Genomic DNA, 27,931 nt, shown 5'->3' on the forward strand with positions numbered 1-27,931 from the left:
CCATGTGACCAAACCATTTCAAAACACCCTCTTCTGCTCTCTCAACCATACTCTTTTTATTACCACACATCTCTCTCACCCTTACATTACTTACTCGATCAAACCAACTCACACCACATATTGTCCTCAAACATCTCATTTCCAGCACATCCACCCTCCTCAGCACAACTCTATCCATAGCCCACGCCTTGCAACCATACAACATTGTTGGAACCACTTTTCCTTTAAACATACCCATTTTTGCTTTCCGAGATAATGTTCTCGGCTTCCAAACATTCTTTAAGGCTCTCAGAACTTTCGCCCCCTCCCCCACCCTATGATTCACATCCGCTTCCATCGTTCCATCTGCTGCCAAATCCACTCCCAGACATCTAAAACATTTCAATTCCTCCAGTTTCTCTCCATTCAAACTTGCTTCCCACTTGACTTGTCCCTTAGCCCTACTGAACCTAACAACCTAGCTCTTATTCACATTTACTCTCAGGTTCCTTCTTTCACACACTTTACTAAACTCAGTCACCACCTTCTGCAGTGTCTCACCCGAATCAGCCACCAGCGCTGTATCATCAGCGAACAACAACTGACTCACTTCCCAAGCTCTCTCACCCACAACAGACTGCATATTTGCCCTTTTCTCCAAAACTCTTGCATTCACCTCCCTAACAACCCCATCCATAAATAAATTAAACAACCATGTATATACATACACGTCCACACACGCAAATATACATACCTATACATCTCAACGTATACATATATATACACACAGACATATACATATATACACATGTACATAAGTCATACTGTCTGCCTTTATTCATTCCCATTGCCACCCCGCCACACATGAAATAGCAATCCCCTCCCCTCATATGTGCGAGGTAGTGCTCAGGAAAGACAACAAAGGCCACATTCATAGACACTCAGTTTCTAGCTGTCATGTAATACTGCACTGAAACCACAGCTCCCTTTCTACATCTAGGCCCCACAGAACTTTCCATGGTTTACCCCAAACGCATTACATGCCCTGATTCAATGCGTTGACAGCACATCGATCCCGGTATACCACATCGTTCCAATTCACTCTATTCCTTGCACGCCTTTCACCCTCCTGCATGTTCAGGCCCTGATCACTCAAAATCTTTTTCACTCCATCTTTCCACCTCCAATTTGGTCTCCCATTTCTCCTAGTTCCCTCCACCTCTGACATATATATATATCCTCTTGGTCAATCTTTCCTCACTCATTCTCTCTATGTGACCACACAATTTCAAAACACCCTCTTCTGCTCTCTCAACCACACTCTTTTTATTACCACACATCTCTCTTACCCTTTTATTACTTACTTGATCAAAGCACTTCACACCACATATTGTCCTCAAACATCTCATTTCCAGCACATCCACCCTCCTCCGCACAACTCTATCTATAGCCCCCGCCTCGCAACCATATAACATTGTTGGAACCACTATCCCCTCAAACATACCCATTTTTGCTTTCCGAGATAATGTTCTCGAATTTCACACATTCTTCAACGCTCCCATAACTTTCGCCCCCTCCCCCACCCTATGATTCACTTCCACTTCCATGGTTCCATCCACTGCCAAATCCACTCCCAGATAACTAAAACACTTCATTTCCTCCAGTCTCTGCATTCAAATTTACCTCCCAATTGACTTGTCCCTCTATCCTACTGTACCTAATAACCTTGCTCTTATTCACATTTACTCTCACGTTTCTTCTTTCACACACTTTACCAAACTCAGTCACCAGCTTCTGCAGTTTCTCACATGAATCAGCCACCAGCGCTGTATCGTCAGTGAACAACAAGTGACTCACTTCCCAAGTTCTCTCATCCACAACAGACTGCATACTTGCCCCTCTTTCCAAAACTCTTGCATTCACCTCCCTAACAACCCCATCCATAAACAAATTGAACAACCATTGAGACATCACACACCCCTGCCGCAAACCAACATTCACTGAGAATCAGTCACTTTCCTCTCTTTCTACATGTACACATGCCTTACATTGTCAATAAAAACTTTCCACTGCTTCTAACAACTTGCCTCCCACACCATATATTCTTAATACCTTCCACAGAGCATCTCTATCAACTCTATCATATGCTTTCTCCAGATCCATAAATGCTACATACAAATCCATTTGTTTTTCTAAGTATTTCTCACATACATTCCTCAAGGCAAGCACCTGATCCACACATCCTCTACCACTTCTGAAACCACACTGCTCTTCCCCAATCTGATTCTCTGTACATGCCTTCACTCCCTCAATCAATACCCTCCCATATAATTTACCACTGATACTCAACAAACTCATACCTCTGTAATTTGAACACTCACTTTATCCCCTTTGCCTTTGTACAATGGCACTATGCAAGCATTCCGCCAATCCTTCGGCGCGTCAACATGAATCATACATACATTAAATAACCTCACCAACCAGTCAACAATACAGTCACCCCTTTATTTAATGAATTCCACTGCAATACCATCCAAACCCGCTGTCTTGCCAGCTTTCATCTTCGCAAAGCTTTTAGTACCTCTTCTCTGTTTACCAAATCATTCTCCCTAACCCTCTTACTTTGCACACCACCTCGCCCAAAACACCCTATATCTTCTACTCTATCATCAAACACATTCAACAAACCTTCAAAATTCTCACTCCCTCTCACATCACCACTGCTTGTTATCACCTCCCCATTAGCCCCCTTCACTGAAGTTCCCATTTGTTCCCTTGTCTTACGCACTTTATTTACCTCCTCCCAAAACATCTTTTTATTCTCCCTAAAATTTAATGATACTCTCTCACCCTAACTCTCATTTGCCCTCTTTTTTGCCTCTTGCACCTTTCTCTTGACCTCTTTCTTTTATACATCTCCTAGTCATTTGAATTATTTTCCTGCAAAAATTGTCCAAATGCCTCTCTCTTCTCTTTCACTAATAATATTACTTCTTCATCCCACCACTCACTACTCTTTTTAATCTGCCCACCTCCCACGCTTCTCATGCCACAAGCATCCCTTGCGTAAGCCATCACTGCTTCCCTAAATACATCCCATTCCTCCCCCACTCCCCTTACCTCCTGTGGTCTCACCTTTTTCCATTCAGTCTCTCCTGGTGTTTCCTCATACAAGTCTCTTTCACAAGCTCACTTACTCTCACCAATCTCTTCACCCCAACATTCTCTCTTCTTTTCTGAGAACCTCTACAAATCTTCACCTTTGCATCCACAAGATAATGATCAGACATCCCTCCAGTTGCACCTCTCAACACATTAACATCCAAAAGTCTCTCTTTCATGCACCTATCAATTAAAACATAATCCAATAATGCTCTCTGGCCATCTCTCCTACTTACATACTTATTCTTATGTATATCTCTCTTTTTAAACCAGGTATTCCCAATCACCAATCCTTTTTCAGCACATAAATCTACAAGCTCTTCACCATTTCCATTTACAACACTGAACACCCCATGTACACCAATTATTCCCTCAACTGCCACATTACTCACCTCTGCATTCAAATTACCCATCACTATAACCTGGTCTCATGCATCAAAACTTCTAATACACTCACTCAGCTGCTCCCAAAACATTTGTCTTTCATGATCTTTCTCCTCATACCCAGGTGCATATGCACCAATCATCACCCATCTCTCTCCGTCCACTGTCAGTTTTACCCATATCAATCTAGAGTTTACTTTCTTACACTCTATCACATACTCCCACACTTCTGTTTCAGCAGTAGTGCTACTCCTTCCCTTGCTCTTGTCCTCTCACTAACCCCTGACTTTACTCCCAAGACATTCCCAAACCACTCTTCCCCTTTACCGTTGAGCTTCGTTTCACTCAGAGCCAAAACATCCAGGTTCCTTTCCTCAAACATACTACCTATCTCTCCTTTTTACTCATCCTGGTTACATCCATACACTTTTAGACACCCTAATCTGATCGAACCCGAGATCCCTATGCAACAGGCTGGAGTGCTACTGTTAGGCTGTGAACTCTAATACTCTTCATCTCATGTTGGTGAGCATCAGGGTATGCACCGGTCAGTTCCCATGAGACTCACACAGCAGATAGCATTTTACCAAACCTAACTGTACAACGAAGAAAGTGCATATGAATGTGCATGTTCGTAAAACATACAAACCTCCAACAAGCAGGAGCGAGCCTGGGACCCCTGTGCAACAGGCAGGAGCGCTGCCGCTAGGTTATGATTGCCTTTGATAGGGAAATGACTGTTCTAATACTATGTACTCGAATACCCTTCGTGTCACATTGTTGAGCACCGGGGTCTACACCGATCTTTTTGCATCAGTCTCACACAGCCAGTAGATAGCATTTTACTGAACCTAACTGTACAATGCGGAGGTATATGAATACGAACAAAGTGCAAATGAATGCCACCTTCTTAGAACATACAAACATCCAACAGGCAGGATCGAACCCGGGACCCCTATGCAGCAGGCAGGAGTGCTACCGCTAGGCTATGATCGCAAGAGACAGTGTTAAAGTTTGATGATATGAATATAATATATATATTCTTTTCATTATTAATTATACTTTGTTGCTGTGTCCTGCGTCAGCAAGGTAGTGCAAGGAAACAGATGAAAGAATGGCCCAACCCACCCACATACACTTGTATATACATAAACGCCCATACACACACATATACATACCTATACATTTCAATGTATATATACATAAACAGACACAGACATATACATAAATACACATGTACATATTCATACATGCTGCCTTTATCCATTCCTGCCGCCATCCCGCCACACATGGAACAGCACTCCCCCCTCTCCCCACGTGCACGTAAGGTAGTGCTAGGAAAAGACATCAAAGGCCACATTCGTTCACACTCAATCACTAGCTGTCATGTGCAATGCACCGAAGCCACAGCTCTTTCCACATCCAGGCCCCACAAAACATTCCATGGTTTACCATAGACACTTCACATGCCCTGGTTAAATCCTTTGATAACATGTTGATACCAGTGTACCACATCATTCCAATTCACTCTATTCCTTGCATGTCTTCCTCCCTCCTGTATGTTTAGGCCCCGGTCGCTCAAAATCTTTTTTTACTCCATCTTTCCACCTCCAATTTGGTCTCCCATTTCTCCTAGTTCCCTCCACCTCTGACATATATATATATCCTCTTGGTCAATCTTTCCTCACTCATTCTCTCTATGTGACCACACAATTTCAAAACACCCTCTTCTGCTCTCTCAACCACACTCTTTTTATTACCACACATCTCTCTTACCCTTTTATTACTTACTTGATCAAAGCACTTCACACCACATATTGTCCTCAAACATCTCATTTCCAGCACATCCACCCTCCTCCGCACAACTCTATCTATAGCCCCCGCCTCGCAACCATATAACATTGTTGGAACCACTATCCCCTCAAACATACCCATTTTTGCTTTCCGAGATAATGTTCTCGAATTTCACACATTCTTCAACGCTCCCATAACTTTCGCCCCCTCCCCCACCCTATGATTCACTTCCACTTCCATGGTTCCATCCACTGCCAAATCCACTCCCAGATAACTAAAACACTTCATTTCCTCCAGTCTCTGCATTCAAATTTACCTCCCAATTGACTTGTCCCTCTATCCTACTGTACCTAATAACCTTGCTCTTATTCACATTTACTCTCACGTTTCTTCTTTCACACACTTTACCAAACTCAGTCACCAGCTTCTGCAGTTTCTCACATGAATCAGCCACCAGCGCTGTATCGTCAGTGAACAACAAGTGACTCACTTCCCAAGTTCTCTCATCCACAACAGACTGCATACTTGCCCCTCTTTCCAAAACTCTTGCATTCACCTCCCTAACAACCCCATCCATAAACAAATTGAACAACCATTGAGACATCACACACCCCTGCCGCAAACCAACATTCACTGAGAATCAGTCACTTTCCTCTCTTTCTACATGTACACATGCCTTACATTGTCAATAAAAACTTTCCACTGCTTCTAACAACTTGCCTCCCACACCATATATTCTTAATACCTTCCACAGAGCATCTCTATCAACTCTATCATATGCTTTCTCCAGATCCATAAATGCTACATACAAATCCATTTGTTTTTCTAAGTATTTCTCACATACATTCCTCAAGGCAAGCACCTGATCCACACATCCTCTACCACTTCTGAAACCACACTGCTCTTCCCCAATCTGATTCTCTGTACATGCCTTCACTCCCTCAATCAATACCCTCCCATATAATTTACCACTGATACTCAACAAACTCATACCTCTGTAATTTGAACACTCACTTTATCCCCTTTGCCTTTGTACAATGGCACTATGCAAGCATTCCGCCAATCCTTCGGCGCGTCAACATGAATCATACATACATTAAATAACCTCACCAACCAGTCAACAATACAGTCACCCCTTTATTTAATGAATTCCACTGCAATACCATCCAAACCCGCTGTCTTGCCAGCTTTCATCTTCGCAAAGCTTTTAGTACCTCTTCTCTGTTTACCAAATCATTCTCCCTAACCCTCTTACTTTGCACACCACCTCGCCCAAAACACCCTATATCTTCTACTCTATCATCAAACACATTCAACAAACCTTCAAAATTCTCACTCCCTCTCACATCACCACTGCTTGTTATCACCTCCCCATTAGCCCCCTTCACTGAAGTTCCCATTTGTTCCCTTGTCTTACGCACTTTATTTACCTCCTCCCAAAACATCTTTTTATTCTCCCTAAAATTTAATGATACTCTCTCACCCTAACTCTCATTTGCCCTCTTTTTCGCCTCTTGCACCTTTCTCTTGACCTCTTTCTTTTATACATCTCCTAGTCATTTGAATTATTTTCCTGCAAAAATTGTCCAAATGCCTCTCTCTTCTCTTTCACTAATAATGTTACTTCTTCATCCCACCACTCACTACTCTTTTTAATCTGCCCACCTCCCACGCTTCTCATGCCACAAGCATCCCTTGCGTAAGCCATCAGTGCTTCCCTAAATACATCCCATTCCTCCCCCACTCCCCTTACCTCCTGTGGTCTCACCTTTTTCCATTCAGTCTCTCCTGGTACTTCCTCATACAAGTCTCTTTCACAAGCTCACTTACTCTCACCAATCTCTTCACCCCAACATTCTCTCTTCTTTTCTGAGAACCTCTACAAATCTTCACCTTTGCATCCACAAGATAATGATCAGACATCCCTCCAGTTGCACCTCTCAACACATTAACATCCAAAAGTCTCTCTTTCATGCACCTATCAATTAAAACATAATCCAATAATGCTCTCTGGCCATCTCTCCTACTTACATACTTATTCTTATGTATATCTCTCTTTTTAAACCAGGTATTCCCAATCACCAATCCTTTTTCAGCACATAAATCTACAAGCTCTTCACCATTTCCATTTACAACACTGAACACCCCATGTACACCAATTATTCCCTCAACTGCCACATTACTCACCTCTGCATTCAAATTACCCATCACTATAACCTGGTCTCATGCATCAAAACTTCTAATACACTCACTCAGCTGCTCCCAAAACATTTGTCTTTCATGATCTTTCTCCTCATACCCAGGTGCATATGCACCAATCATCACCCATCTCTCTCCGTCCACTGTCAGTTTTACCCATATCAATCTAGAGTTTACTTTCTTACACTCTATCACATACTCCCACACTTCTGTTTCAGCAGTAGTGCTACTCCTTCCCTTGCTCTTGTCCTCTCACTAACCCCTGACTTTACTCCCAAGACATTCCCAAACCACTCTTCCCCTTTACCGTTGAGCTTCGTTTCACTCAGAGCCAAAACATCCAGGTTCCTTTCCTCAAACATACTACCTATCTCTCCTTTTTACTCATCCTGGTTACATCCATACACTTTTAGACACCCTAATCTGATCGAACCCGAGATCCCTATGCAACAGGCTGGAGTGCTACTGTTAGGCTGTGAACTCTAATACTCTTCATCTCATGTTGGTGAGCATCAGGGTATGCACCGGTCAGTTCCCATGAGACTCACACAGCAGATAGCATTTTACCAAACCTAACTGTACAACGAAGAAAGTGCATATGAATGTGCATGTTCGTAAAACATACAAACCTCCAACAAGCAGGAGCGAGCCTGGGACCCCTGTGCAACAGGCAGGAGCGCTGCCGCTAGGTTATGATTGCCTTTGATAGGGAAATGACTGTTCTAATACTATGTACTCGAATACCCTTCGTGTCACATTGTTGAGCACCGGGGTCTACACCGATCTTTTTGCATCAGTCTCACACAGCCAGTAGATAGCATTTTACTGAACCTAACTGTACAATGCGGAGGTATATGAATACGAACAAAGTGCAAATGAATGCCACCTTCTTAGAACATACAAACATCCAACAGGCAGGATCGAACCCGGGACCCCTATGCAGCAGGCAGGAGTGCTACCGCTAGGCTATGATCGCAAGAGACAGTGTTAAAGTTTGATGATATGAATATAATATATATATTCTTTTTCATTATTAATTATACTTTGTTGCTGTGTCCTGCGTCAGCAAGGTAGTGCAAGGAAACAGATGAAAGAATGGCCCAACCCACCCACATACACTTGTATATACATAAACGCCCATACACACACATATACATACCTATACATTTCAATGTATATATACATAAACAGACACAGACATATACATAAATACACATGTACATATTCATACATGCTGCCTTTATCCATTCCTGCCGCCATCCCGCCACACATGGAACAGCACTCCCCCCTCTCCCCACGTGCACGTAAGGTAGTGCTAGGAAAAGACATCAAAGGCCACATTCGTTCACACTCAATCACTAGCTGTCATGTGCAATGCACCGAAGCCACAGCTCTTTCCACATCCAGGCCCCACAAAACATTCCATGGTTTACCATAGACACTTCACATGCCCTGGTTAAATCCTTTGATAACATGTTGATACCAGTGTACCACATCATTCCAATTCACTCTATTCCTTGCATGTCTTCCTCCCTCCTGTATGTTTAGGCCCCGGTCGCTCAAAATCTTTTTTTACTCCATCCTTCCTCCTCCAATTTGGTCTTCCACTTCTCTTTCCCTCCACCTCTGATACAAATATTCTCTTTGTCAATCTTTCCTCACTCATTCTCTCCATGTGACCAAACCATTTCAATACACCCTCTTCTGCTCTCAACCACACTCTTTTTATTACCACACATCTCTCTTACCCTTTCATTACTTACTCGATCAAACCACCTCACACTACATATTGTCCTCAAACGTCATTTCCAACTCATGCACCCTCCCCCGGACTACCCTATCTATAGCCCATGCCTCACAACCATATAACATTGTTGGAATCACTATTCCTTCAAACATAACCATTTTTGCTTTCCGAGATAATGTTCTCGCCTTTCACATATTCTTCAATGCTCCCAGAACCTTCGCCCCTTCCCCCACCATGTGACTCACTTCCACTTCCATGGTTCTGTCTGCCACCATATCCACTCCCAGATATCTAAAGCACTTCACTTCCTCCAGTTTTTCTCTATTCAAACTTACCTCCCAGTTGACTTGTCCCTCAACCCTGCTGAACCTAATAACCTTGCTCTTGTTCACATTTACTCTCAGCTTTCTTCTTTCACACACTTTACCTAATTCAGTCGCCAATTTCTGCAGTTTCTCACCTGAATCAGCCACCAGCATTGTATCATCCGCAAACAACAACTGACTCAGTTCCCAAGTCCTCTCATCCACAGTAGACTGCATACGTGCCCTTCTCTCCAAAACTCTTGCATTCACGTCTCTAACCACTCCATCCATAAACAAATTAAATAACCATGGAGATATTACGCACCCCTGCCACAAACCGACGTTCACTGGGAACCAATCACTTTCCTCTCTGGGATTCCCAAACCCTCTCATCCACAACAGACTGCATACTTGCCCCTCTCTCCAAAACTCTTGCATTCACATGTCTAACCACTCCATCCATAAGCAAATTTAGTAACCATGGAGACATCATGCACCCCTGCCACAAACCGACGTTCACTGGGAACCAAACACTTTCCTCTCTTCTTACTCATACACATGCCTTACATCCTTGTCAAAAACTTTTTACTGCTTTTAACAACTTATCTCCTGCACCATATACTCTTAATACCTTCCACAGAGCATCTCTATCAACTCTATCATATGCCTTCTCCAGATCCATGAATGCTACATTCAAATCCATTTGCTTTTCTAAGTATTTCTCACTTACATTCTTCAAAGGAAACACCTGATCCACATATCCTCTACCACTTCTGAAACCTCACTGCTCTTCCCCAATCTGATGCTCTGTGCATGCCTTCACCCTCTCAATCAATACTCTCACATATAATTTCTCAGGAATACTCAACAAACTTATATCTCTTTAATTTGAACACTCACCTTTATCCCCTTCGCCTTTAGACAGTGGCACTATGCATTCTTTCCGCCAATCCTCAGGCACTTCACCATGAACCATACATACATTGAATATCCTCACCAACCAGTCAACAAGACAGTCACCCCCTTTTTTGATAAATTCCACAGCAATACCATCCGAATGTGCCGCCTTGCCGGCTTTCATCTTCCGCAAAGCTTTCACTACCTTTTCTTTGTTTACCAAATCATTTTCCCTGACCTTCTCACTTCACACACCACCTCAACCAAAACACCCTATATCTGCCACTCTATCATCAAACACATTTAATAAACCTTCAAAATTCTCACTCCATCTCCTTCTCACTTCACTACTATTTGTTATTACCTCCCTCTTTGCCCCCTTCCCTGATGTTCCTATGTGTTCTCTCGTCTTATGCTTTTTATTTACCTCCTTCCAAAACATCTTTTTTTTTTTTTTTTTTTCATACTATTCGCCATTTCCCGCATTAGCGAGGTAGCGTTAAGAACAGAGGACTGGGCCTTTGAGGGAATATCCTCATATGGCCCCCTTCTCTGTTCCTCCTTCACCCCACTTCTCATTTGCCCTCTTTTTCACCTCTTACACCTTTCTCTTGACCTCTTGCGTCTCTCTTTTATACATCTCCCAGTCATCTACTCTATTTCCCTGCATAAATCGTCCAAATGCCTCTCTCTTCTCTTTCACTAATAATCTTACTTCTTCATCCCACTACTCACTACCCTTTCTAATTTGCCCACCTCCCACACCTCTCATGCCAGAAGCATCTTTTGTGCAAGCAGTCACTGCTTCCCTAAATACATCCCATTCCTCCCCCACTTCCCTTACATCCTTTGATCTCACCTTTTTCCATTCTGCACTCATTCTCTCCTGGTACTTCCTCACACACGTCTCCTTCCCAAGCTCACTTACTCTCACCACTCTTCATCCCAACGTTTTCTCTTCCTATCTGAAAACCTCTACAAATCTTCACCTTCGCCTCCACAAGACAATGATCAGACATCCCTTCAGTTGCACCTTTCAGCACATTAACATCCAAAAGTCTCTCTTTCACGTGCCTATCAATTAACGCATAATCCAGTAATGCTTTCTGGCCATCACTCCTACTTACATAGGTACACTTATGTATTTATTTTTTATTTTTTATTATACTTTGTCGCTGTCTCCCGTGTTTGCGAGGTAGCGCAAGGAAACAGACGAAAGAAATGGCCCAACCCCCCCCATACACATGTATATACATACGTCCACACACGCAAATATACATACCTACACAGTTTTCCATGGTTTACCCCAGACGCTTCACATGCCCTGCTTCAATCCACTGACAGCACGTCAACCCCGGTATACCACATCGCTCCAATTCACTCTATTCCTTGCCCTCCTTTCACCCTCCTGCATGTTCAGGCCCCGATCACACAAAATCTTTTTCACTCCATCTTTCCACCTCCAATTTGGTCTCCCTCTTCTCCTTGTTCCCTCCACCTCCGACACATATATCCTCTTGGTCAATCTTTCCTCACTCATCCTCTCCATGTGCCCAAACCACTTCAAAACACCCTCTTCTGCTCTCTCAACCACGCTCTTTTTATTTCCACACATCTCTCTTACCCTTACGTTACTCACTCGATCAAACCACCTCACACCACACATTGTCCTCAAACATCTCATTTCCAGCACATCCATCCTCCTGCGCACAACTCTATCCATAGCCCACGCCTCGCAACCATACAACATTGTTGGAACCACTATTCCTTCAAACATAGCCATTTTTGCTTTCCGAGATAATGTTCTCGACTTCCACACATTCTTCAAGGCCCCCAGGATTTTCGCCCCCTCCCCCACCCTATGATCCACTTCCGCTTCCATGGTTCCATCCGCTGCCAGATCCACTCCCAGATATCTAAAACACTTCACTTCCTCCAGTTTTTCTCCATTCAAACTCACCTCCCAATTGACTTGACCCTCAACCCTACTGTACCTAATAACCTTGCTCTTATTCACATTTACTCTTAACTTTCTTCTTCCACACACTTTTCCAAACTCAGTCACCAGCTTCTGCAGTTTCTCACATGAATCAGCCACCAGCGCTGTATCATCAGCGAACAACAACTGACTCACTTCCCAAGCTCTCTCATCCCCAACAGACTTCATACTTGCCCCTCTTTCCAAAACTCTTGCATTTACCTCCCTAACAACCCCATCCATAAACAAATTAAACAACCATGGAGACATCACACACCCCTGCCGCAAACCTACATTCACTGAGAACCAATCACTTTCCTCTCTTCCTTCACGTACACATGCCTTACATCCTCGATAAAAACTTTTCACTGCTTCTAACAACTTGCCTCCCACACCATATATTCTTAATACCTTCCACAGAGCATCTCTATCAACTCTATCATATGCCTTCTCCAGATCCATAAATGCTACATACAAATCCATTTGCTTTTCTAAGTATTTCTCACATACATTCTTCAAAGCAAACACCTGATCCACACATCCTCTACCACTTCTGAAACCACACTGCTCTTCCCCAATCTGATGCTTATGTATATCTCTTTGTAAACCAGGTATTTCCAGTCACCAGTCTTTTTTCAGCACACAGATATCTACAAGCTTTTCACCATTTCCATTTATAACACTGAACACCCCATGTACACCAATTATTCCCTCAACTGTCACATTACTCACCTTTGTATTCAAATCACACTCACTCATCTGCTCCCAAAACACTTGCCTCTCATGATCTTTCTTCTTATGCTCAGGTGCATACGCACCAATAATCACCCATCTATCTCCCTCCACTTTCAGTTTTACCCACATCAATCTAGAAGAAAGCCAGCAGGGCGGCGCGTTTGGATGGTATTGCAGTGGAATAAATAAAAAAAGGGGGTGACTATGTTGTTGACTGGTTGGTGAGGATATTCAATGTATGTCTGGCTAATGGTGAAGTGCCTGAGGATTGGCAAAATGCATGCATAGTGCCATTGTACAAAGGCAAAGGGGATAAAGGTGAGTGTTCAAATTACAGAGGTATAAGTTTGTTGAGTATTCCTGGGAAATTATATGGGAGGGTATTGATTGAGATGGTGAAGGCATGTACAGAGCATCAAATTGTGGAAGAGGAGTGTGGTTTCAGAAGTGGTAGAGGATGTGTGGATCAGGTGTTTGCTTTGAAGAATGTATGTGAGAAATACTTAGAAAAACAAATGGATTTGAACGTAGCATTTATGGATCTGGAGAAGGCATATGATAGAGTTGATAGAGATGCTCTGTCGAAGGTATTTGAGTGTATGGTGTGGGAGGCAAGTTGTTAGAAGCAGTGAAAAGTTTTTATCGAGGATGTAAGGCATATGTATGAGTAGGAAGAGAGGAAAGTGATCGGTTCCCAGTGAATGTTGATTTGCAGCAGGTGTGCATGATGTCTTCATGGTTGTTTGATTTGTTTATGGATTGGGAAATTAGTGAAGTGAATGCAAGAGTTTTGGAAAGAGGGGCAAGTATGCAGTCTGTTGTGGATGAGAGAGCTTGGGAAGTGAGTCAGTTGTTGTTCGCTGATGATACAGTGCTGGTGGTTGATTTTGGTGAGAGACTGCAGAAGTTGGTGACTGAGTTTGGTAAAGAGTATGAAAGAAGAAACCTGAGAGTAAATGTGAATAAGAGCAAGGTAATTAGGTACAGTAGGGTTAAGGGACAAGTCAATTGGGAGGTAAGTTTGAATGGAGAAAAAGTGGAGGAAGTGAAGTGTTTTAGATATCTGGGAGTGGATTTGGCAGTGGATGGAACCATGGAAGTTGAAGTGCGTCACAGGGTTGGGGAGGGGGCGAAGGTTCCGGAAGAATTGAAGAATGTATGGAAGGTGAGGACATTATCTTGGAAATCAAAAATGTGTGTGTTTGAAGGAACAGTGGTTCCGATAATGTTATATGGTTGCAAGGCGTAGGCTATAGATAGGATTGTGTAGAGGAGGGTGGATGTGTTGGAAATGAAATGTTTGAGAACACTATGTGGTGTGAGGTGGTTTGATCGAGTAAGTTATGAAAGGGTAAGAGAGAAATGTGGTAATAAAAAAGAGTGTGGTTGAGAGAGTAGAAGAGGGTGTTTTGAAATGGTTTGGTCACATGGAGAGATTGAGTGAGGAAAGATTGACAAAGAGGATATATTTGTTAGAGATGGAGGGAACAAAGAGAAGTGGGAGATCAGATTGGAGGTGGAAGGATAGAGTGAAAGAGATTTTGAATGATTGGGGCCTGAACATGCAGGAGGGTGAAAGGCGTGCAAGGAATAGAGTGAATTGGAACAATGTGGTATACCGGGGTCAACATGCTGTCAGTGGATTGAACCAGGGCATGTGAATTGTCTGGGATAAACCATGGAAAATTTTGTTGAGCCTGGGGATAGGGGAGAAAGAATACTTCCCACATATTCCCAGCGTGTCGTAGAAGACGACTAAAAGTTGAGGAGTGAGGGGCTGGAAATCCTCCCTTCTCTTTTTTTTTTTATTTTAAAAGAAGAAACAGAGAAGGGGGCCAAGTGAGGATATTCCCTCAAAGGATCAGTCTTCTGTTCTTAACATTACCTCGCTAATGCGTGAAATGGCGAATAGTATAAAAAAAAAAATTATTAATTGATAGGTGTGTAAGAGAGACTTCTGGATGTAAATGTGCTGAAATATGAGCAGCTGGTGGAATGTCTGATCAATATCTTATGGAGGTGAGGGTGAAGAATTGTGAAGATTTTTGAAAAATGGAAACAATGTCGGTGAAAAAAAGAGGTGAGAGTAAGTGAGCTTGGAAAGAGACTTGTGTGAAGAAATGCCAGGAGAGATTGAATTTTGGATGGTAAAAGGTATGGTTGTTTAATTTGTTTATGGATGGGGTTGTTAGGGAGGTGAATGCAAGAGTTTTGGAAAGAGGGGCAAGTATGAAGTATGTTGGGGATGAGAGAGCTTGGGAAGTGAGTCAGTTGTTGTTCGCTGATGATACAGCGCTGGTGGCTGATTCATGTGAGAAACTGCAGAAGCTGGTGACTGAGTTTGGTAAAGTGTGTGAAAGAAGAAAGTTAAGAGTAAATGTGAATAAGAGCAAGGTTATTAGGTACAGTAGGGTTGAGGGTCAAGTCAATTGAGAGGTGAGTTTGAATGGAGAAAAACTGGAGGAAGTGAAGTGTTTTAGATATCTGGGAGTGGATCTGGCAGCGGATGGAACCATGGAAGCGGAAGTGGATCAAAAAGTGGGCGAAAATTCTGGGAGCCTTGAAGAATGTGTGGAAGTCGAGAACATTATCTCGGAAAGCAAAAATGGGTATGTTTGAAGGAATAGTGGTTCCAACAATGTTGTATGGTTGCGAGGCGTGGGCTATGGATAGAGTTGTGCGCAGGAGGATGGATGTGCTGGAAATGAGATGTTTGAGGACAATGTGTGGTGTGAGGTGGTTTGATCGAGTAAGTAACGTAAGGGTAAGAGAGATGTGTGGAAATAAAAAGAGCGTGGTTGAGAGAGCAGAAGAGGGTGTTTTGAAATGGTTTGGGCACATGGAGAGAATGAGTGAGGAAAGATTGACCAAGAGGATATATGTGTCGGAGGTGGAGGGAACAAGGAGAAGAGGGAGACCAAATTGGAGGTGGAAAGATGGAGTGAAAAAGATTTTGTGTGATCGGGGCCTGAACATGCAGGAGGGTGAAAGGAGGGCAAGGAATAGAGTGAATTGGAGCGATGTGGTATACCGGGGTTGACGTGCTGTCAGTGGATTGAATCAAGGCATGTGAAGCGTCTGGGGTAAACCATGGAAAGCTGTGTAGGTATGTATATTTGCGTGTGTGGACGTATGTATATACATGTGTATGGGGGTGGGTTGGGCCATTTCTTTCGTCTGTTTCCTTGCGCTACCTCGCAAACGCGGGAGACAGCGACAAAGCAAAAAAAAAAAAAAAAGAAAAAAAAAAGGTGAGAGTAAATGTAGCAAGGGGAGTGGGTGAGGGATAGAAGGTATTTATTGAAGCAGTTCTGGCATATGCAAAAGACGGACATGGCATGCAAAAGGTGAGAAGAGGGCAGATTAGAATGTGCCAGTTTGGTAGGAGGATGTAAAGTTGTTAGTAAAAAAGATTAGAGTGGCATTTGGGTGATACTTACATGGAAGGGATGCAAATGATTGGGGGAATTGTGAGAGGAATAGGCAAGCAGTCAAGAGGAAGGTGCAAGGGTTTAGAAAGAGGGCAAATGAGTGTTGGGTGAGCCAGTATCATTAAATTTTAGGGAAAATAAGATGTGTTGGAAGGAGGATAATAATGTGCAAAAAACAAGAGACCAAATATGGATTTTGGTAAAGGGGGCAAAAGGTAACAGGCAGTGATGAAGTGAGAGGGAGATTGAGTGAGTATTTTGAAAGACTGTTAAATGTGTTTGATGATAGGGTGGCAGATGGAGAGTGTTTGAGTCAGGGTGGTATGTGAGGTGAGAGAGTCATGAAGAGTGATTTGATGAAGAGAGTAGAGGTGTTCAAGGATTTATATAAGATGAAACATGGCAAGGCAGCTGGAGTGGATGGTATTGCAATTTGATTTATTAAGAAAGGTGCTGACAAGGTTGTTGATTGGTTGTTAAGGATTTTCAGTGTATGAATGGATCATGGTATAGTGCCTGAGGATTAGCAAAATGCATGTATGGTGCCATTATATAAAGACAAGGGAGTTAGAGGTGTGTGTTTAAACTACAGAGGTATAAGTTTGTTGAGTTTACCTGGTAAATTGTATGGGAGAATGGTAATTGAGAGGGTGAAGACATCTACAGAGCATCCAACTGGGGAGGATCAGTGTGGTTTCAGGAGTGGGAGAGGATGTGTGGGTCAGGTGTTTGCTTTAAAGAATGTATGAAAAATACTTAAAGAACCAGATGTATTTGTGTGTGGCATTTATAGATTTGGAGAAAGCATATGGCAGGGTTGACAGAGATGCCTTGAGGAGAGTCTTTTGAATATACAATGTGGGAGGAAAACTGCTAGAAGCAGTGAGTTTTTATCAAGGGTGTAAGGCATGTGTATGAGTAGGAAGAGAGGAGAGTGAATGGTTTCATATGTAGATTGGTCTGCTGCAGGAGTGAATGATGTCACCATGGTTAATTGGTTTGCTTATGGATGGGGTGGTGTAGGAGGTAAATGCAAGAGTCTTGGAGAGGGGTGAGAATGCAGTCTGTATGGGATGAGAGGACCTTGGAAGTGAGTCAGTTGTTGTTTGTTGATGATATATTACTGGTGGGAGATTCAAGTGAGAAGCTGCAGAAGTTGATGACTGAGTTTGGAAGAGTAATTGAAAGGAGGAAGTTTAGAGTAAATATGAATAAAAGCAAGGTTATTTGGTTTAGCACAGTTAAGGGACTGGTTAATCGAGGTGTAAATTTGATTGGAGAAGAATTGGATGAAGTGAAGTATTTTAGATACCTTGGAATGGACATGGCAGCAAATGGAACCATGGAAGCAGAAATGAGTCATAGGATGTGTGGAAGAATGTGTGGAAAGAGCTATCATTATCTGGTTGGACAATGATGGGGATGTTTAGAGGTATTTTAATCCCAACAGTATTGTATGGATGCAAGCCATTGGCTATAGTTAAGGACGGGCTGATGAATGTGGATGTGTTGGAAATGAAATGTTAAAGGACGATATGTGGTGTGAGGTGGTGTAATCAAGTAAGAATGAAATGGTAAGAGAGAGGTGTGGAAATAAAAAGAATGTGGTAGAGAGAGCTGAAGAGAGTGTGCTGAAATGGTTTGGACATATGGAGAGAATGAGTATGGAAAGGTTGACAGAATATTTTCATCAGAAGTGGAGGGAGCAAGGAGAATAGTGACACCAATTTGGAGATGGAAGGATGGAGTGAAAAGGCTTGCATAGAGTAATGTGAATTGGAACTGTATGGTTTACGGGGGTCAACTTGCTGTCAGTAGACTTAACCAGGACGTGGAGCATTCAGGGTTAACCTTGGAAATGTCTATGAGGCCAGGTTGTAGATAGGGAGCTGTGGTTTTGGTACACTGCACATAGCAGCTAGAGAATGGATGTGAGTGGATGTGGCCTCTTTTAATTTGTTCCTGGCACTACCTTACTAATGTGGGAAATGGCAATCAAGTTTGAAAATGAAATCTTGTCTGCAAATAGAAATGAATCTGAGACTTTGAATGAAGAAACATGGGTGCAACTATTTTACACAAAGATATATAGGCATTATAGCACCATTTTACAAAACCTCAGCATATAATGGTATATCAGTAATATCACAACCAAAACACAGTCAAAGACCTGCATGGTTTGAATGATGACTCGCTCAGCGTAATCAGTAACCTAAATGTACGTAAATAATTACTGCTAAGTGTTGCACTGCTAACAAAAGATATCTCCACAAAGCTTCTAACATATATATGCCTATAAGAGGATGTAAAGCATGTTTTTGAAAATCTCAGGATAATGTAACATCTGTAAATGCCGGCAAATAAACATCCAGTTTCAAACATAATACACATGGACTCTGACTGACGAAACACAGATGTAAAATCTCAGACACTGACATAATAGATCAGAGGATAGATATTTTGATGCAGGTTGAGTATGACACCAACATAGTAAGTCAGAGGATAGCTACTTTGATACAGGTTGAGTATCCCTTATCTGAAATGCTTAGGACCAGAAGTGTTTCGGATTTTGAATTTTTTTTATTTTTGAATACTTGCATATAAATAATGATTTATGAAAAACAGTATGGTATGGAAACAAATGGGTTAGAGCTGAGATATACCTCAACATTTCGACTGTTCAGTTGTCTTCCTCAGGAGATACTGATTCCAGCATTCAATGGGACCATATTCCCCAGCAAGTGATGGCCACCAGGTCGTATGCCTTGGCATGTCTCTCTTTGATTGGATTGCTTGTCCTGCTACCTCCACTTGTTAACAGCGATCTCCGCCGCCTAATGTAACCATCAGATGAACCTAGATCTTGTGTTAATGATGTCTTTGGTAGAGATGTAAGCCACCTCTAATGTCTTTCCTATTTGTTTGCTTAGGCCCTCATGCAGTATTCTCACCTCGTCCCACTACACGGATTTGTAGCAACGAGCTCCACTCTGTTTCCATCATGCTGAGACTTGCATAATGATATAGTGCTTCTTTACCAATTTTCTAAAACTTTTTCCATTGACTTCTTACATTTACCTTATGTTGTTATTCTTATCTTTTAAAGACTTCTCTAATGCTGATATTGTCAGTTTCATAAAGTAATGTGAAAGTTGTAATCATGACTCCCCTTAATCTTTTACCTTCCATTTTAGACAGATTTTTAGTCTGTGACTTCAACTGTACTCAGGTCACTTTTATCAGGTCCCATCTTTGTTGCACTCCTCTGAACCTATATCAGATCCTTGTTTCCTTGACCCCTGCGAAGGTAGTTTTACATTCTCAGCACTGCCACTGCAACTGCAGTTTTATGTGTTGCCACTTCCCACTCTCTATTATATCTAAAGGTGAACTTTTTTGTTATGCAGAGATGCCTTATATCTCTGGCAACTATTGTTAGCAGTGGAAAAAAATCCTGCTCTCTCAGCTACCCATATAACACAGAAGATATGACCCCGTTTTTCCCATGTGTGTTTGCTTATTGGTTGATGCAACTTGCCATGAAGCTGTGTGTGCTCAGCCCAGGAAATTATTGATTAGTTATGATAATTCTAATGAGAAAATGGATATTGAATGTGATTTTGATCATATATGAAAAATGACCTTGATTTTTGTATTGAGGAAAGAAAAGTAGAATGTTCTAGAACAAGTGATAGCAAGCATATGTGTAGTTGGCTCAGGTCATTATGCAGTGAATAACAAAACTATAAAACTGAATAATGTATACATCCAAAAATTTTGGAGATAAAATATAATTAATAAATAGCAGAGAAGAGGTAGTAAAAGCTTTGCGGAAGATGAAAGCCAGCATGGCAGCAGGTTTGGATGGTATTGCAGTGGAATTTATTAAAAAAGGGGGTGACTGTATGGTTGACTGGTTGGTGAGGTTATTTAATGTACGTATGATTCATGGTGAGGTGCCTGAGGATTGGCGGAATGCTTGCATAGTGCCATTGTACAAAGGCAAAGGGGATAAGAGTGAGTGCTCAAATTACAGAGGTATAGGTTTGTTGAGTATTCCTGGTAAATTATATGGGAGAGTATTGATTGAGAGGGTGAAGGCATGTACAGAGCATCAGATTGGGGAAGAGCAGTGTGGTTTCAGAAGTGGTAGAGGATGTGTGGATCAGGTGTTTGCTTTGAAGAATGTATTTGAGAAATACTTAGAAAAGCAAATGGATTTGTATGTAGCATTTATGGATCTGGAGAAGGCATATGATAGAGTTGATAGAGATGCTCTGTGGAAGGTATTAAGAATATATGGTGTGGGAGGCAAGTTGTTAGAAGCAGTGAAAAGTTTTTATTGAGGATGTAAGGCATGTGTACGTATAGGAAGAGAGGAAAGTGATTGGCTCTCAGTGAATGTAGGTTTGCGGCAGGGGTGTGTGATGTCTCCAATGTTGTTTAATTTGTTTATGGATGGGGTTGTTAGGGAGGTGAATGCAAGAGTTTTGGAAAGAGGGACAAGTATGCAGTCTGTTGTGGATGAGAGAGCTTGGGAAGTGAGTCAGTTGTTGTTCACTGATGATACAGCGCTGGTGGCTGATTCATGTGAGAAACTGCAGAAGCTGGCGACTGAGTTTGGTAAAGTGTGTGAAAGAAGAAAGTTAAGAGTAAATGTGAATAAGAGCAAGGTTATTAGGTACAGTAGGGTTGAGGGTCAAGTCAATTGGGAGGTAAGTTTGAATGGAGAAAAACTGGAGGAAGTAAAGTGTTTTAGATATCTGGGAGTGGATTTGGCAGCGGATGGAACCATGGAAGCAGAAGTGAATCATAGGATGGGGAGGGGGCGAAAATCCTGGGAGCCTTGAAGAATGTGTGGAAGTCGAGAACATTATCTCGGAAAGCAAAAATGGGTATGTTTGAAGGAATAGTGGTTCCAACAATGTTGTATGGTTGCGAGGCATGGGCTATGGATAGAGTTGTGTGGAGGAGAGTGGATGTGCTGGAAATGAGATGTTTGAGGACAATATGTGGTGTGAGGTGGTTTGATCGAGTAATTAATGTAAGGGTAAGAGAGATGTGTGGAAATAAAAAGAGTGTGGTTGAGAGAGCAGAAGAGGGTGTTTTGAGATGATTTGGTCACATTGAGAGAATGAGTGAGGAATGATTGACCGAGAGGATATATGTGTCAGAGGTGGAGGGAACGAGGAGAAGTGGGAGACCAAGTTGGAGGTGGAAAGATGGAGTAAAAAAGATTTTGAGTGATCGGGGCCTTAACATGCAGGAGGGTGAATGGCGTGCAAGGAATAGAGTGAATTGGAACGATGTGGTATACCAGGGTCGATGTGCTGTCAATGGATTGAACCAGGGCATGTGAAGCATCTGGGGTAAACCATGGAAAGTTCTGTGGGGCCTGGATGTGGAAAGAGAGCTGTGGTTTCGGTGCATTATTACATGACAGCTAGAGACTGAGTGTGAACGAATGGGGCCTTTGTTCTCTTTTCCTAGCGCTACCTCGCACACATGAGGGGGAGGGGTATGTTATTCCATGTGTGGCGAGGTGGCGATGGGAATAAATAAAGGCAGACAGTATGAATTATGTACATGTTTATATATGTATATGTCTGTGTGTGTATATATATGTATACATTGAGACATATAGGTATGTATATTTGCGTGTGTGGATGTGTATGTATATGCATGTGTATGTGGGTGGGTTGGGCCATTCTTTCGTCTGTTTCCTTGCGCTACCTCGCTAACGTGGGAGACAGCGACAAAGCAAAATAAAAAGAAAATAAATAAATAGCAAATATAGAATTAATATAGAAGTAATGTGGCAGTTGAGGGAATAATTGGTATACATGGGGTGTTCAGTGTTGTAAATGGAAATGGTGAAGAGCTTGTAGATTTATGTGCGGAAAAAGGACTGATGATTGGGAATACCTGGTTTAAAAAGCGAGATATACATAAGTATACTTATGTAAGTAGGAGAGATGGCCAGAGAGCGTTATTGGATTACGTGTTAATTGACAGGCGCGCAAAAGAGAGACTTTTGGATGTTAATGTGCTGAGAGGTGCAACTGGAGGGATGTCTGATCATTATCTTGTGGAGGCTAAGGTGAAGATTTGTATGGGTTTCCAGAAAAGAAGAATGAATGTTGGGGTGAAGAGGGTGGTGAGAGTAAGTGAGCTTGGGAAGGAGACTTGTGTGAGGAAGTACCAGGAGAGACTGAGTACAGAATGGAAAAAGGTGAGAACAATGGAAGTAAGGGGAGTGGGGGAGGAATGGGATGTATTTAGGGAATCAGTGATGGATTGCGCAAAAGATGCTTGTGGCATGAGAAGAGTGGGAGGTGGGTTGATTAGAAAGGGTAGTGAGTGGTGGGATGAAGAAGTAAGAGTATTAGTGAAAGAGAAGAGAGAGGCATTTGGACGATTTTTGCAGGGAAAAAATGCAATTGAGTGGGAGACGTATAAAAGAAAGTGACAGGAGGTCAAGAGAAAGGTGCAAGAGGTGAAAAAAAGGGCAAATGAGAGTTGGGGTGAGAGAGTATCATTAAATTTTAGGGAGAATAAAAAGATGTTCTGGAAGGAGGTAAATAAAGTGCGTAAGACAAGGGAGCAAATGGGAACTTCAGTGAAGGGCACAAATGGGGAGGTGATAACAAGTAGTGGTGATGTGAGAAGGAGATGGAGTGAGTATTTTGAAGGTTTGTTGAATGTGTTTGATGATAGAGTGGCAGATATAGGGTGTTTTGGTCGAGGTGGTGTGCAAAGTGCGAGGGTTAGGGAAAATGATTTGGTAAACAGAGAAGAGGTAGTAAAAGCTTTGCAGAAGATGAAAGCCGGCAAGGCAGCAGGTTTGGATGGTATTGCAGTGGAATTTATTAAAAAAGGGGGTGACTGTATTGTTGACTGGTTGGTAAGGTTATTTAATGTATGTATGACTCATGGTGAGGTGCCTGAGGATTGGCGGAATGCGTGCATAGTGCCATTGTACAAAGGCAAAGGGGATAAGAGTGAGTGCTCAAATTACAGAGGTATAAGTTTGTTAAGTATTCCTGGCAAATTATATGGGAGGGTATTGATTGAGAGGGTGAAGGCATGTACAGAGCATCAGATTGGGGAAGAGCAGTGTGGTTTCAGAAGTGGTAGAGGATGTGTGGATCAGGTGTTTGCTTTGAAGAATGTATGTGAGAAATACTTAGAAAAGCAAATGGATTTGTATGTAGCATTTATGGATCTGGAGAAGGCATATGATAGAGTTGATAGAGATGCTCTGTGGAAGGTATTAAGAATATATGGTGTGGGAGGCAAGTTGTTAGAAGCAGTGAAAAGTTTTTATCGAGGATGTAAGGCATGTGTACGTGTAGGAAGAGAGGAAAGTGATTGGTTCTCAGTGAATGTAGGTTTGCGGCAGGGGTGTGTGATGTCTCCATGGTAGTTTAATTTGTTTATGGATGGGGTGGTTAGGGAGGTGAATGCAAGAGTTTTGGAAAGAGGGGCAAGTATGAAGTCTGTTGGGGATGAGAGAGCTTGGGAAGTGAGTCAGTTGTTGTTCGCTGATGATACAGCGCTGGTGGCTGATTCATGTGAGAAACTGCAGAAGCTGGTGACGGAGTTTGGTAAAGTGTGTGAAAGAAGAAAGTTAAGAGTAAATGTGAATAAGAGCAAGGTTATTAGGTACAGTAGGGTTGAGGGTCAAGTCAATTGGGAGGTGAGTTTGAATGGAGAAAAACTGGAGGAAGTGAAGTGTTTTAGATATCTGGGAGTGGATCTGGCAGCGGATGGAAACATGGAAGCGGAAGTGGATCATAGGGTGGGGGAGGGGGCGAAAATTCTGGGAGCCTTGAAGAATGTGTGGAAGTTGAGAATATTATCTCGGAAAGCAAAAATGGGTATGTTTGAAAGAATAGTGGTTCCAACAATGTTGTATGGTTGCGAGGCGTGGACTATGGATAGAGTTGTGCGCAGGAGGATGGATGTGCTGGAAATGAGATGTTTGAGGACAATGTGTGGTGTGAGGTTGTTTGATCGAGTAAGTAACGTAAGGGTAAGAGAGATGTGTGGAAATAAAAGAGCGTGGTTGAGAGAGCAGAAGAGGGTGTTTTGAAATGGTTTGGTCACATGGAGAGAATGAGTGAGGAAAGATTGACCAAGAGGATATATGTGTCGGAGGTGGAGGGAACGAGGAGAAGAGGGAGACCAAATTGGAGGTAGAAAGATGGAGTGAAAAAGATTTTGTGTGATCGGGGCCTGAACATGCAGGAGGGTGAAAGGAGGGCAAGGAATAGAGTGAATTGGAGCGATGTGGTATACCGTGGTTGACGTGCTGTCAGTGGATTGAATCAAGGCATGTGAAGCGTCTGGGGTAAACCATGGAAAGCTGTGTAGGTATGTATATTTGCGTGTGTGGACGTATGTATATACATGTGTATGGGGGTGGGTTGGGCCATTTCTTTCGTCTGTTTCCTTGCGCTACCTCGCAAACGCAGGGAGACAGCGACAGAGCAAAAAAAAAGAAAAAAAAAAAAAGAATTATATTGATATGCCTTATGTAAAAGCCCATTTGTGTTTAGTAAAACATTTTCTGTCCATCTACCTATCTACCTGTATGTCAAAATCTTTGATGTCCATTCCCTTTGGGAAATACCTCCAGAGGTTGGCCATGACAAAAGAATCTCCTTAACTATTGAACTCCAGTGCTGCTTCTTTGCCTTTAGTGCCTTGCCCTGAACTGGCTCCTGGCAGAGGCCAACTCTAGCATAGTGATAAAACAAATTTCAAAATTGATATTTTTATTCACTGGATATCCTGGTACAAAGAGTCTTCTATAGTGTTACAATTATAAAAGAAAATTGTGTAAGTTATGCAAACAAAGCATGTTGGTTGTCAGATGCCATGGTGTTGACTTAATCTCTCATGCTCAGCAGTGTTAATGCACCTAGGACATCAGTGGCTTGCACACAAACTGTAAATGTGTGTTTTAAGTTGCGTGTAAGCATAGACAATTGAAAGTAAATGGAAGCGAAAGTAAAGTGGTGATGTTTAAAAGGAAACAGTGTGAAATTATAGATTGTGCAAAACCATAGAGAATGAGAGAAGTGTACTGCATTGGGTTTTGGATATGGGGAAAAAAGACTGGAGGACGTGAAAGAATTAAGTATTTAGGATCTGTATTGGGTAAGTTTGGTGATATGGAAGGAGGGATAAAGGAGAAAGTAGTACAAGGTAGAAGGGTCATTGGGTTCCTTGATAGAATAATGAAGGTATAGGTGTAAGTGTGGAAGTGAGGAGAGGATTAAGGTCAGCATAGTGCTCCCAACCCTGACCTATGCAACTGAAACATGGACATGGAACTTGTCACAGAGGTCAAGAATCCAGGCTGTGGAAATGAGCTATTTGAGAGGATTATGTGGTAAGACTTAATGATATAAAGAAAGAAATGAAGGGTTGTATGAGAGATGTGGTTTGGCAGGGAATGAGGAGTGGTCAAGCAGGTGGAATGTAATGCTTTAAGGTGGTATGGGCATGTGGAAAGAATGCAAGACTGAGAGTTTACTAGGAGACTATATGATACTACAGTTAAAGGAACTGATGTTAGAGAAAGACCACTTATGACGTGGGGAAGTAGAGTAAAAAGATGCCGCAGGAAATGATGGAAGAATGTGTGGAATGGGGTATCCAAGGGAGGCATGTAAGAACAGTGAGACTTTTGCTGTGGCCACTCTCTTGATGGGTGTTCCCAACGAGAACAGGTGTCAGAAATATAGGTGAATAGATAGATAGATAGATAGACCCAAATAAGGTAAGTTTACATGATTTTTTTTTATTTTCTTAATTGGAAATTTCCTAATCATAAGACTAAAATAATTTTTCTTCTTTTTTGATGAATCCCTTTCCTAAGGCAACCCTAAACTTTTAGGGTTTGTAGTTTGAGGTTTAAAGGTGTCCACAAACTCAAGATGTATATTCGAATATATTCACTGAATAGTTCAATAAAAGCTTTCCTCTCAATGTACTTGAATTTAGTTTTGATATTAACCAGTACATGATTTGCCTCCTTAACATTTCTCTTAATGGATGCATTAATGTTAATCTGGGTATTGTGTCAAATCCTAAGTTCCTTTCATTCACAGATTGTTGTAGCATGTCTCCTTCCATAGTATAATGGTTTATGTTTAGACCTTTGTTCACAGTTTCCCATCATTATTACATACCATTCGTTTGGATGTAACTTCATTAGATATGTATCTGTCCATCTCTGGAGCTTATCAGAGTTCCTTATTAAGTTCCTGTACTCTTGGTCATCCCTTACTCTCCCCATGACTGCAGCATTATTTGGAAATATGTGTGGTCAATATTCTTTCAGTGCTTGAGGCTGAAATTATAAGAGCTGTCGGTACATGCAGTATATGTGTTTGATTTTTATTCAGCCATCTATAAAACTGTTAACTTTTCATAATCTTTTCTAAATATTGTAATTACAGAACTTACGGATTTTGTGGTAGATGTGGTGGGATTGTTTGGGTAACTTGCTAAAGAACTTTGTCTATCAGCTCATTGCCTCACAAGTGAGATCATCTCCTCTTTACACCATGTAAATGCTTAGGAATATAAAAACAAAGAATTGTCTGTCCACCTACTGAATGCTTATTTTTAGGCTTTTGGCGTTGGGGCTTTCGAGGATGATGACGAGGACATATATGCTACAGAGGACATGAGTAACTATGACTTTGGTGAAGAAAGGAAGACATCTATTGAAAGAGATGGGAAGCACAAGGATCAACCACACATGGTGAGGATTTGTGATAGGTTCTTATCTTGTAACTGTATGCTTTTAATGACCTTAGAAGGATGAAAATATTTTTACATCTTTTTCTTGCAATATTCTACCGTTCTCATGTTCCATTTAGAAAGATTATTACTAATGTTCATTCAAATTTTGGTAATGGTTGTATACAGTGCCATTTTAGGATTCTGATGTGTTGTGAATATGTTTCTAAATTCCAGTGAAATACAGTGGTCACAGAGCATGAAAAGTGTTAATATCTTTTGTTTACATTTTTTTTTACTATTATTATTATTATTATTGTTATTATACTTTGTTGCTGTCTCCTGCGTTAGCGAGATAGCGCAGGGAAACAATCGAAAGCATGGCCCAACCCACACATATACACATGTATATACATACCTATACATTTCAACACATACATATATTTTTTTTTTTTTCTTATACTTTGTCGCTGTCTCCCGCGTTTGCGAGGTCGCGCAAGGAAACAGACGAAAGAAATGGCCCAACCCCCCCTCCATACACATGTATATACATACGTCCACA

At 41.8% G+C, this 27,931-nt stretch overlaps 1 protein-coding gene across 1 annotated transcript in view; it reads left to right on the top strand.

Moving 5' to 3' along the window:
• LOC139749709 (G patch domain-containing protein 1 homolog) overlaps window positions 1–27,632 on the top strand; it is a 240,342-nt gene extending 212,710 nt beyond the window's left edge. The window contains exons 7-8 of the mRNA XM_071663863.1: window positions 27,257–27,401; window positions 27,607–27,632. Of these exons, the coding sequence (XP_071519964.1) occupies window positions 27,257–27,401; window positions 27,607–27,632 (171 nt within the window). The remainder of the gene's footprint in view (window positions 1–27,256; window positions 27,402–27,606) is intronic.
• Window positions 27,633–27,931: the final 299 nt, after the last annotated feature.

This window comes from Panulirus ornatus, chromosome 8 (assembly GCF_036320965.1).
Source record: "Panulirus ornatus isolate Po-2019 chromosome 8, ASM3632096v1, whole genome shotgun sequence".
NCBI classification, from domain to species: Eukaryota; Metazoa; Arthropoda; class Malacostraca; order Decapoda; family Palinuridae; genus Panulirus; species Panulirus ornatus.